Genomic DNA, 12821 nt, shown 5'->3' with positions numbered 1-12821 from the left:
AATAGTATACATTTGCAAAAGCACTAGATTGTAGCAGTACTTACTTCCATGTAGTGGTCCAGAGTCTCCAGACATGTGCACACTACCTACCTATCAATAAAGAATACCACAAGAAAGAAGCAAATTTGATAATAGAATTATCTTGGAAACTTCTGTCTGAATTAAAAAGGAAAAATATTGTTTTTTTATGTCATTTTAAGCTGTGACTTAATATGTTGTGTTTTCTATTAATACAGAGAAGAGAAACTCCTAGTCACTCTTCTAATTATTATAACAGAAGAAACAAATTCATTATTGAGGTTATTGATGTTTGTTTATATTTTTTAGTTGATAACTGAGAAAGCAGAGACCATAGACTTGAAGTATCATGGGAAGCACACTGTGTACAATTTCTTATGGAAAAGGAATGTGACTTAGAAGGAGGAAGTAGAACAGAGAAGCAGAAATATCTCTTACCACAATTAAAATCTTTGTCCTTTGTAAAGATCACAGTTTAGTTCTTGAGTACCTGGTACTGAGGTTCTCATTTAGCATTTACGTTCTAAGACTTCACATACTGATCCATATATTGTATTTTCTCCAGCGTAAGTCCCAATGACATCAAAAAAGAATTGTCAAGTGAACTGAACAATGGAACAAGGGAAAGGCCAAGAACTAAGGTGATTCCTGAAACAAAGTTCTTTACGGATCATTATCTTCTTCATAAACAAGAAATTAATGTAGACAATGCTCCGGAGGAGCAGGATGTCACAGCCAATGGGATTGAGACGCCTCCTTTGGAGGACTCTGTAGATAACATCACACTACCTTCTCCTGCAAAACCAACCACTCCACCTTCTCTTCTTCCTCCTTGTCCTCTCCTTCATGATGAGATTTCAATAACCATAGTAAATGGAGAAGGAACTAACACTCCAAAAGACTTAAACCTGAAATCTAGCTCTGAAGGACAAACCAACAATGGCTATCAGGAAACAGAGACTCCTGTAGACAAAGACCCAGAGGATGACCATGTAAATCCCACACAAAATCAACCTGATGAAATCAAGGTAAGGAGCATAATCCTTATCACAAACTATCTGAGTATTTATCAGATAAAAGAAGTAGATTTAGTGTTTAATCATCAGTTTGTTTATTTTCTTTGGACAAACAAATCATATTAAAAAATTAATAAAAAACAACATACTGCAGTGTGATAATTACATCTATATTTTATGGGTAGTCAGAACGTTGTTGCCCTTTATTTCTGAATTAACTTTTTGTTTAGGTTTAGGAAATGTAAGAGAAAAACTACATTCACATTGACAATCATCATTAAAGAAATATGAAACTCACACATTTCTTTTGTGATTCAGACTGATAATATATATATATTTATATTATAATTATTTTATATGGATTTTATATTGTGTGTTCTGTGCTAAAGAAAAAATGATCTATGAATCCCAGAATCAGATCCTTACTATTACTGTTAAAGGGATAGAAAAGGTCAAAATTAAAATGTTCACAGGTGCTTTTCAATTTTAAAAAGAAGCATTATACTTCCAGTAGCAAATATACTTGTAGTAAAAGTTATTTTACGGTTTCAGCAGCATACTAACATATGCTGTGAGTGCCCCGTGCATGAGCAGTGGCTTGTATGATGCAAATTAGTCTTCACTGATGCAATACACACCACAAGCAACTATCTGAACAGGAACTGTGTTTGAATCCTGATGATCTAGTCATATGTAGCATATGTGCATATGCAGTTTAAACAGTAACTTTTAATAGAAGCAGTTTTGCTAATGAAAGTATATTGCAAAAATGCTCCTATTTAAAATTGAAATGCACCTGTGCACATTTTAATATTGACTTTTCTATGCCTTTAAGGTATTTTTTTAAACTAATGTTTGTTTTGCTCACATGAAGGACTTCAGTTTTCAGTTTAACAATAACATTTATTGTGATATTATTTCCTCAATTTCAACAAACTATGTTTAAGGTACTATACTATTAATATTTGTAAATTTACTGGTTTTTGACCATTGTTGAAATCTTCCAGAAGCCCCTCGGGATAAATCATTTTGGCCATCTGTGTCACCTCCTTAATCTTGTCCCACAGTCTTTTCATGAAAATAATGACTATATATATATATAGTTCCAAAAAAGGGCACTCTCACCATGATAGCAACTGCCAGGGTGCCAACGGTTAAATATAATAGGTAAAAGGCGGCACTCACTGGTCTTTCCAAAGTGTACTTTATTTGAACAAAGTGACGTTTCGGGGACACACTCCCCTTCCCTGAAACGTTACTTTGTTCAAATAAAGTACTCTTTGGAAGGACCAGTGAGTGCTGCCTTAAAAAGCATACCTAGGTAGGTTCAGGAGCTGCTGATTGGTGGCTGCACATAAATACCTCATGTCATTGGCTCACCCATGTGCATTGCTGTTTCTTAAACAATGGACGCCAAGAAAATAAAGCAAATCAGACAATAGGAGTAAATTGGAATTTTGTTTAAAATTGTATTCTCTATCTGAATCATGAAAGAAAAAGTTTGGGTTTCATGTCCCTTTAACCATTTGTTTTCACAACACATTTATATGAAAAATACTTTCTAAGCTCATAAAAATATGTATCTGGTTCCTCAATTGCTCCTCATAATATATCTGTTAAACCCTAGGGCGCATTTATGAAGTCATTAACTTTGTTAGATCCTCATCTCACATCAAAATCTGATAGAGTAAAACAGTTGTCCTGGGGAAATAAAGCAAGGAGGAGATCAAATACAATACAATCATCAGCTTCAAATGAACAATTCCTTTGTAATGTTAAAGGTACATTCAAAGTCAAATGATTCTGGGGTTCTACAGTATTAAAATGGTTCACAAAAAACATTGAAATTATTTTTTATTTTTTTTAATTCAGTAATTTTAAATACTGTAGAATTGCATAATCAGTAAATGCATAATAAAAATACAAAGCAATATCACTTAGGCTGAATTTCAAATGAGAAAAAGATTTCTTTTTTCTGACAAATTCCCTGTATGTGATAACCATCAGATGTGTATATACTATGAGCTCTTGCACATGCTCAGTAAGGGCTGGTGCCTCAAAAAGTGTGTACAGGTAGCCCTCAGTTTACGCTGAGGTTAGTTTCCAGAAGGAATGGTTGTAAATCGAAACCGTTGTAAATTAAAACCTAGTTTATAATGTAAGTTAATGGGAAGAGAGGGAGTTAGGTTCCAGGCCCCTCTCAAAATTGTCATAAGTAACACCTAATACATTATTTTTAAAGCTTTGAAATGAAGACTTTAAATGCTAAACAGCATTATAAACCTAATAAAATTATAACACACAACAGACTGTATAATCAAACTAACTTTAATGAACAAAAACATTTTTTTACTTGCATTTTTCTGCAAACAGTTCTCTGCATTGTTAGCATGTTAGATAATATTAGGTCTGCACCTATTCTATGCATTTCAATCTGGAGTGATTAATAGGCAGTTAGGCACCCTCACCTCAAGCAGCTTGCCTGGAAGATAATAGGGAAGTGGCTGCTAGATCTTGTTTCTTGATAGGTCTGGTCTGCTCTGTGTACACAGATTAATTTCAGTCTGCTAAGTTGCATAACTTTGCTGCAACACAAGAGGACAGCTCCACCTACTGGCTATTTTAATTAGTGCACTGCTTTTCAATGCTTTTCAATAGCAGTCACATGACTAAAAAAAAGGTTGTTCTGAAACGGCACAAATTGAACCGGCGTAAACCAAGGGCCACCTGTATAAAAACACCTTGCACAATTTGATAGTAGAAATACATTTGAAAGTGTTTTGTATTTTTTAAATTACATGCTCTATGTGGTTCATGAAATTTAATTTTGACTTTAGTGTCCCTTTAAAATAAGGACAGTCAACACCCAACACAACATGATTCCATATTTTTAAAACCCAAACGAAGATCCGCCTGCACTGCCTCACTTATCTATTACCTCTACCCTTCTTCAAGTAATCCTTCACAATACATGCGTTAATCTGCTCGAAATATGGCCGCCTAACTCCCCCCACTGTTAGGTATCTCCCTTCTATTTCAAGCCATCCGCCAATCATAATTCAATCCTGGGTCAGAATCTTCAAGCTCGTTCACGAAGTTTCGCGCATGCGCAATACGATAGGAACTAAAAAAACAGAACTTTATTCTGCACAATTGTTGCTGACTCCAAACACATGAATTTGCTGCTGCAAGTCCAATTTCGGAGTACGATATGAATTATTTACAAATGCGCATGCGCGATGACGTATGAAGAGCGTGATCAATACCTACATGGACAAGCCTGGAATGGCATAGAGATGGGGAAGAAGGATGAGGAAGTGGAGTTTGGCGACCATATTTAGTGTAGATTAAACAATGTATTGTGAATGATTACTAGGACAAGGATATAGGTAATGCAGAAGGGAGGCTGTGTAGGCGGATCTTTGTTTGGGTTTTAAAAATATAGAATCATGTTGTGTCGGGTATTGACTGTCCCTTTAAGTTTAGCATGTAGTGCATGTGCCCTCTCCTGTGCCAGTTACAGAGTGTATCAGTTTTCATTGGAGTTGCAATGCACATGTATTAACAGCTATTGCTGTAGTGATATATTTTACTGTGCCCATAACCAGTGGGGCACATGCACTGTGTCAGATACTGCTCCTGCTCAGAGAACCTGTGGTATAGAGTAGTGCACCATTTACTGCCCATGAAGTATGCGGCACTCCTGGCTCACTGAGCAGGTACAAACTGTCAGTGCAGGTGCACAGGTCATACAGATGTATGCTCTTGTCACGTGCACTGTAAATCTATCACTAAAATAATTATAGCTTTTACTAAAGCTAATATAGTGTTAGTGCAAAACTACATTTAATCAGTACTGAAAGGTACCAGTATGCCACAAGCCTATATATAGACAAAAAACAGAATTTATGTTTACCTGATAAATTTATTTCTCTTGTGATGTATCGAGTCCACGGATTCATCCTTACTTGTGGGATATTCTCCTTCCCTACAGGAAGTGGCAGAGAGAGCACCCACAGCAGAGCTGTCTATATAGCTCCCCCCTTAGCTCCACCCCCCAGTCATTCGACCGAAGGCTAGGAAGAAAAAGGAGAAACCATAGGGTGCAGTGGTGACTGAATGTTTAAAAATAAAAATATATATGCCTGTCTTAAATAAACAGGGTGGGCCATGGACTCGATACATCACAAGAGAAATAAATTTATCAGGTAAGCATAAATTATGTTTTCTCTTGTAAGATGTATCGAGTCCACGGATTCATCCTTACTTGTGGGATACCAATACCAAAGCTTTAGGACACGGATGAAGGGAGGGACAAGACAGGGACCTTAAATGGAAGGCACCACTGCTTGTAGAACCTTTCTCCCAAAAATAGCCTCCAAAGAAGCAAAAGTATCAAATTTGGAAAATTTGGAAAAAGTATGAAGTGAAGACCAAGTCGCCGCCTTACAAATCTGTTCAACAGAAGCCTCATTTTTAAAAGCCCATGTGGAATCCACAGCTCTAGTAGAATGAGCAGTAATTATTTCAAGAGGCTGCTGTCCAGCAGTCTCATAGGCCAAACGGATGATGCTTTTCAGCCAAAAGGAAAGAGAGGTAGCCGTAGCCTTTTGGCCTCTCCACTTACCAGAATAAACAACAAACAATGAAGATGTTTGACGGAAATCTTTGGTTGCTGGTAAGTAGAACTTTAAAGCACGAACCACATCAGGATTGTGCAACAGACGTTCCTTCTTTGATGAAGGATTAGGACACAGAGAAGGAACAACAATCTCTTGATTGATATTCTTATTAGAAACAACCTTTGGAAGAAAACCAGCTTTGGTACGCAAAACCACCTTATCTGCATGGAAAATAAGATAAGGGGAATCACGCTGTAAAGCAGATAGCTCAGAAACTCTTCAAGCCGAAGAGATAGCAACTAATAACAAAACTTTCCAAGATAGAAGCTTACTATCTATGGAATGCATAGGTTCAAACGGAACCCCTTGAAGAACTCTAAGGACTAAGTTTAGGTTCCAAGGCGGAGCAACAGGCTTAAATACAGGTTTAATTCTGACCAAAGCCTGACTAAAAGTTTGAACGTCTGGGACATCTGCCAGACGTTTGTGTAGTAAAATAGACAAATCAGATATTTGTCCCTTTAGAGAACTAGCTGATAATCCCTTCTCCAAACCTTCTTGGAGAAAAGACAATATTCTAGGAATCCTAATCTTACTCCACGAGTAACCTTTGGAATCACACCAATAAATATATTTTCGCCAAATCTTATGATAGATCTTCCTGGTGACAGGTTTTCTAGCCTGAATCAGGGTATCAATGACCGACTCAGAGAACCCAGGCTTTGATAGAATTAGGCGATTTGGATGCGAGAACGGACCTTGGATTAGAAGGACCCGCCTCATTGGCAGGGTCCACGGTGGAACCGAGGACATGACCACTAGGTCTGCATACCAAGTCCTGCGTGGCCACACAGGTGCTATCAGAATCACCGAAGCTCTCTCCTGCTTGATTCTGGCAACCAGACGTGGGAGGAGAGAAAGCGGTGGAAATACATAGGCCAGATTGAAGGACCAAGGTACTGCTAGAGCATCTATCAGTACCGCCTTGGGATTCCGGGACCTGGACCCGTAATGAGGAAGTTTGGCATTGTGATGCGACACCATCAGATCCAATTCTGGTGTGCCCCATAGCTGAATCAGCTGAGCAAATACCTCCGGATGGAGTTCCCACTCCCCCGGATGAAAAGTCTGACGACTTAGAAAATCCGCCTCCCAGTTCTCTACTCCTGGAATGTGGATTGCTGAGAGATGGCAAGAGTGATCCTCTGCCCATCGGATTATTTTGGTTACCTCCATCATCGCTAGAGAACTCCTTGTTCCTCCTTGATGATTGATATAAGCTACAGTCGTGATGTTGTCCGACTGAAACCTGATGAATTTGGCTGCAGCAAGCTGAAGCCACACCTGAAGCGCCTTGAATATCGCTCTCAGTTCTAGGATGTTTATCGGAAGAAGAGATTTCTCCCGACACCATAAGCCCTGTGCTTTCAGGGAGCCTAGCAGGCTGGCATCTGTCATTACAATGAGTCACTCTGGCATGTGGAAGTACATTCCCTGAGACAGGTGGTCCTGAGACAACCACCAGAGAAGAGAATCTCTGGTCTCCTGGTCCAGATGCAGTTGAGGAGATAAATCTGCATAATCCCCATTCCACTGTTTGAGCATGCATAGTTGCAGTGGTCTGAGGTGTAGGCGGGCAAAAGGAACTATGTCCATTGCCACTACCATGAGTCCGATTACCTCCATACACTGAGCCACAGATGGCCAAGGAATGGAATGAAGAGTTCGTCAAGTGGTTAAGAGTTTTGATTTTCTAACCTCCGTCAGAAATATTTTCATTTCTACCGAATCTATCAGAGTCCCTAGAAAGGAAACTCTTGTGAGACGGAAGAGAGAACTCTTTTTTATGTTCACCTTCCACCCGTGAGATCTCAGAAAAGCCAACACAATGTCCGTGTGAGACTTGGCTAGCTGAAAAGTCAACGCCTGGATTAAGATATCGTCTAGATAAGGCGCCACTGCTATGCCCTGAGGTCATAGAACCGCCAGAAGGGACCCTAGCACCTTTGTGAAAATTCTTGGAGCCGTGGCTAACCCGAAGGGAAGAGCCACAAACTGGTAATGCCTGTCTAGAAAGGCAAATCTGAGAAATTGATGATTTCTGTGAATAGGGATGTGTAGATAAGCATCCTTTAAGTCCACAGTAGTCATATATTGACCTTCCTGGATCAGAGGCAGAATAGTCCGAATGGTCTCCATCTTTAATGATGGAACTTTGAGGGACTTGTTTAGAATTTTGAGATCCAAGATTGGTCTGAAAGTTCCCTCTTTTTTGGGAACCACAAACAGTCTTTTGGGACTGGGCGGATCAACCCCATGGTAAGAACATCTTCTGCACAGCGAAAGAATGCCTCTTTCTTTGTCTGGTCTACAGACAATTGAGAAATATGAAATTTCCCCCTTGGAAGGGAGTCCTTGAATTCCAGAAGATATCCCTGGGACACAATTTCTAAATCCCAGGGATCGTGAACATCTCTTGCCCAAGCCTGAGCGAAGAGAGAGAGTCTGCCCCCTACTAGATCCGGGCTACCCCTTCATGCTGTCTTAGATGCAGCTGCAGACTTCTTGGCCTGTTTACCCTTGTTCCAAGCCTGGTTAGGTCTCCAGACTGACTTGGATTGGGCAAAATTCCCCTCTTGCTTTGTAGCAGAGGAAGCTGAAACAGAACCACTCTTGAAGTTCCGAAAGGAACGAAAATTATTTTGTTTGATCTTCATCTTATTTGATCTATCCTGAGGAAGGGCATGACCTTTCCCTCCAGTGATGTCTGAAATAATCTCTTTCAGTTCAGGCCCGAATAGGGTCTTTCCTTTGAAAGGGATGTTCAAATGTTTAGATTTAGATGACACATCAGCAGACCAGGACTTAAGCCATAACGCCCTGCATGCTAAAATGGCAAAAAGTGAATTCTTTGCCGCTAATTTAGCCAGTTGAAAAGCGGCATCTGTAATAAAAGAATTAGCCAACTTAAGGGCCTTGATTCTGTCCATAATCTCCTCTAATGGAGTCTCCATCTGAAGAGCCTCTTCTAGAGCCTCAAACCAGAAAACAGCTGCAGTAGTTACAGGAACAATGCACGCAATAGATTGGAGAGAAAAACCCTGATGAACAAAAAATTTCTTCAGGAGACCCTCTAATTTTTTATCCATAGGATCTTTGAAAGCACAACTGTCTTCGATAGGTATAGTTGTACGCTTACAGAAAAAATCTAACAGCGCTCAACCTGCTTCCTCACAGCTCCTGGATAAAAGGGTATCTAGCTTACCCTGATAAAACTACAGAAAAATAATAAAATAATCCAAGAGCGCCAACTAGAGGCAAAGGAAGATTCTAACAGAAAAATAAATGACGGTCAAAACATTTATTTAAACATATAGTAAAAACATGGATCCATGTAACATATACATAAAAAATACAATAATCAATACAGTTAAAAAATACAATAGTTAACAAATTTGTATCGCCAATTACGGGGATAAACGGAATAAGAGTCACATTAAATGATCTCTCAAGGAGAAAGAAAAAGTTCTGAAAAAGTTCTGAAAAAAGTCCAAAGGAATAGTAGTGCAATTCACTGAGTTTCACTTGGATTTTATTTATTAATTAAGACCTTAAATCGGATTTTATACACATATCATAGTTGCCAACATTTCCAAAAAAATTCCAGGGACACTTTGCAGCAGAGCAAGCAAGCGGGTTACTGGAGTATTGACAATCTACTTTTTAACTGCTCCGCCCACTCAGTTCTGCAATCAAAACACACCCATTTGATAGTAATAGTATAATTTAGACTTATCCATAGTTTATTATACAGATTACAGCACCAAGCTCTTACACCTACCCAGCCTCTGGAACACATTCTGGGCATATGGTTATTTTTACAACACAGCATCACAATTAGAAAGACAAATAATATGTGAACCCATTCAATAATAATAATATTCCATTAGGAATGAATTATATTTAAATAATACACTATATCTATTTATCATCTATCTATATGTATATATGTATGTGTGTGTATGTGTGTGTGTACTGTATATATATATATATATATATATATATATATATATATATATATATATATATATATATATACAAACAACAAGTGTTTTGCAAAAGAGATTTTCAGGGACATTTCCAGGGACAAAAAAAAATCCAGGGACATACAACAAAATCCAGGGACTGTCCCTGGAAATCAGGGACTGTTGGCAACTATGACATATATTTTTTACTTTTTTATATTTTTTACTTTTTTATATTTTTTACTTTTTTCATTTTTTCACACATTTTCACATATTTTCACACATTTTCATCAGTTTTAGGGGATCCCCCGTTCATATTACACTTTTTTATATATATACACTTGGATTATAACACTTTTTTCATTGGATTTTATATATACCATTTTATCAGACTTTTTAACTGGATTCTTTTACCACTGACTTTTTTTCACTGTTTTTTTCACTGGATTTCTGGATTTGACATTTACACCTAGGAATTGCACTACTATTCCTTTGGACTTTTTTCAGAACTTTTTCTTTCTCCTTGAGAGATAATTTAATGTGACTCTTATTCCGTTTATCCCCGTAATTGGCGATACAAATTTGTTGACTATTGTATTTTTTAACTGTATTGATTATTGTATTTTTTATGTATATGTTACAAGGATCCATGTTTTTACTATATGTTTAAATAAATGTTTTGACCGTCATTTATTTTTCTGTTAGAATCTTCCATTGCCTCTAGTTGGCGCTCTTGGATTATAGTTGTACGCTTAGACAGAGTAGAAATAGCTCCCTCCACCTTAGGAACTGTCTTCCACGAGTCCCTCATGGTGTCAGATATGGGAAACATTTTCTTAAAAATAGGAGGGGGAGAGAACGGAATACCTGGTCTATCCCACTCCTTAGTAATAATATTCACAATCCTCTTAGGGACTGGAAAAACATCAGTGTAAACAGGAACCTCTAAGTATTTATCCATTTTACACAATTTCTCTGGAACCACTATTGGGTCACAATCATCTAGAGTTGCTAATACCTCCCTGAGCAATAAGCGGAGGTGTTCAAGCTTAAATTTAAAGGCCGTCATATCAGAATCTGTCTGAGGAAGCGTCTTTCCTGAATCAGAAATTTCTCCCTCAGATAACAAATCCCTCACCCCTACTTCAGAGCATTGTGAGGGCATATCAGATGCGGCTACTAAAGCATCAGATGGCTCAGCATTTTTCCTAAACCCAGAGCTGTCCCGCTTTCCTTGTAAACCAGGCAGTTTAGATAAAACCTCTGTGAGGGTTGTATTCATAACTGTGGCCATGTCTTGTAAAGTAAAAGAATTTGACGCACTAGAGGTACTTGGCGTCACTTGTGCGGGCGTTACTGGTTGTGACACTTGGGGATAGCTAGATGGCAAACCCTCATTTACTTCTGACTGAGAATCATCTATTGCTCTATTTTTAAGTGCTAATATATGTTCTTTATAGTTTATAGACATATCAGTACAATTGGGACACATTCTAAGAGGGGGTCCCACAATGGCTTCCAAACATATTAAACAAGGATTTTCCTTGGTGTCAGACATGTTAAACAGGCTAGTAATGTAACAAACAAGCTTGGAAAGCACTTTAATCAAAGTAAAAAACACTTAGAAATAAAACGGTACTGTGCCTTTAAGAGAAAAAAAGGCTGCACCAGTTCTGCAAAACAGTGTAAAAAAGCAGTAAACTTAACGAAATTTTTACAGTAGCATTATAAAGACTTAGTAACTTTGCACAGCTATGCAAATAAAAAATTAACCCCTTAATGGCAAAAACGGATTGAAAAAAACGTCAAACCCAGTAAAAAAGACTTTCAGCACCTTGCCACAGCTCTGCTGTGGCTCCTACCTGCCCTTAAGAACGATTTGTGGGGAAAAAACTTCTTTAACAACCCTCAAACACAGCAGGAACCTCAGGAGAAGCAGTGATATGTCTCAGAGGAAAGGAAACTGTGCAACTGAGACGTGAAAATAGGCCCCTCCCACCTCACTCGATGTTTTGAGGCCTATCAGAAAAACACCAGAGTGTCTCTTAATTAACCATGTGAGTTACAAAACTCAAAACCAAGCCACAATTACCCCTATAGTCCCTTCAAAAAACTTTATAAATGCATCAATAAACAAAACGTTTTTTTCCTAACAGTGTCACCAGCCCTTTAGTCCCTTCAGAAAACAATATAATTGCATCAATAAACAAAACGTTTTTTCCTAACAGTGTCACCAGTAACTAATGAGTCCTTCAAGCAAGCTGAAATTCCTATTAAAATGTCTGAATACAGCTTACCCTTCCCTCATGGGGATATTGCCAGCCTTTTCTAGAATTAACACAGTCTGTCTAGAAAAATATAGACTGAACATACCTCATATGCAGCTTAGCCTGCAAACTGTTCTCCCAACTGAAGTTTTCCAATACTCTTCAGGCCTTGTGAGAACAGCAGTGGATCTTAGTTACAAAGTGCTAAGATCATCATCCTCCTTGCAGAAATCTTCATCCCTTTTCTGACAGAGAGTAAATAGTACACACCGGTACCATTTAAAATAATAAACTTTTGCTTGGGAAATAAAAAACTAACCTTTTAGTCACCACATAGCTCTTTGCCCTTCCTAGCAGTTAAGCAGGCAGAGAGAATGACTGGGGGGTGGAGCTAAGGGGGGAGCTATATAGGCAGCTCTGCTGAGGGTGCTCTCTCTGCCACTTCCTGTAGGGAAGGAGAATATCCCACAAGTAAGGATGAATACGTGGACTCGATACATCTTACAAGAGAAAACAGAATTATTGCAAGTACAATTGCTGATTTGTGGCTACATTTAGCCATCATTCAGGAAGCCCTACCCATGTGCTAAACCTATAATGGGCCGGTTCCTAAGGTTACATTCCTGCTTTTTCAAATAAAGATACCAAGAGATCAAAAAAATTGATAAAAGGAGTAAATTAGAAGGTTGCTTAAAATTACATGCTCTATCTGAATCATAAAAGAAAAAAATAATTGGGTTTCATATCCCTTTAAAAGTTTTTATTTTTCATGATTCAGAAGGAGCTTGCAATTTTAAAGATCGTGAAGTTGTTTTATATACATACTTTTTGATGCACCTGTTCTGAGCATGTGCAAGAGTTCACAGTGTATAA

At 38.2% G+C, this 12821-nt stretch overlaps 1 protein-coding gene across 5 annotated transcripts in view; it reads left to right on the top strand.

The window, feature by feature from the left end:
• FGD4 (FYVE, RhoGEF and PH domain containing 4) overlaps nucleotides 1-12821 on the top strand; it is a 374120-nt gene that overhangs the window by 251485 nt on the left and 109814 nt on the right. For all 5 annotated transcript variants that reach the window (XM_053719017.1, XM_053719020.1, XM_053719021.1 and 2 more), the window contains exon 4: nucleotides 584-1046. In XM_053719017.1, the coding sequence (XP_053574992.1) occupies nucleotides 584-1046 (463 nt within the window). The remainder of the gene's footprint in view (nucleotides 1-583; nucleotides 1047-12821) is intronic.

This window comes from Bombina bombina, chromosome 6 (genome assembly GCF_027579735.1).
Source record: "Bombina bombina isolate aBomBom1 chromosome 6, aBomBom1.pri, whole genome shotgun sequence".
In the NCBI taxonomy this organism is placed as follows: Eukaryota; Metazoa; Chordata; class Amphibia; order Anura; family Bombinatoridae; genus Bombina; species Bombina bombina.
Note: the sequence above shows the minus strand (reverse complement) of the source record. Positions and strands in the feature narration are given on the sequence as shown.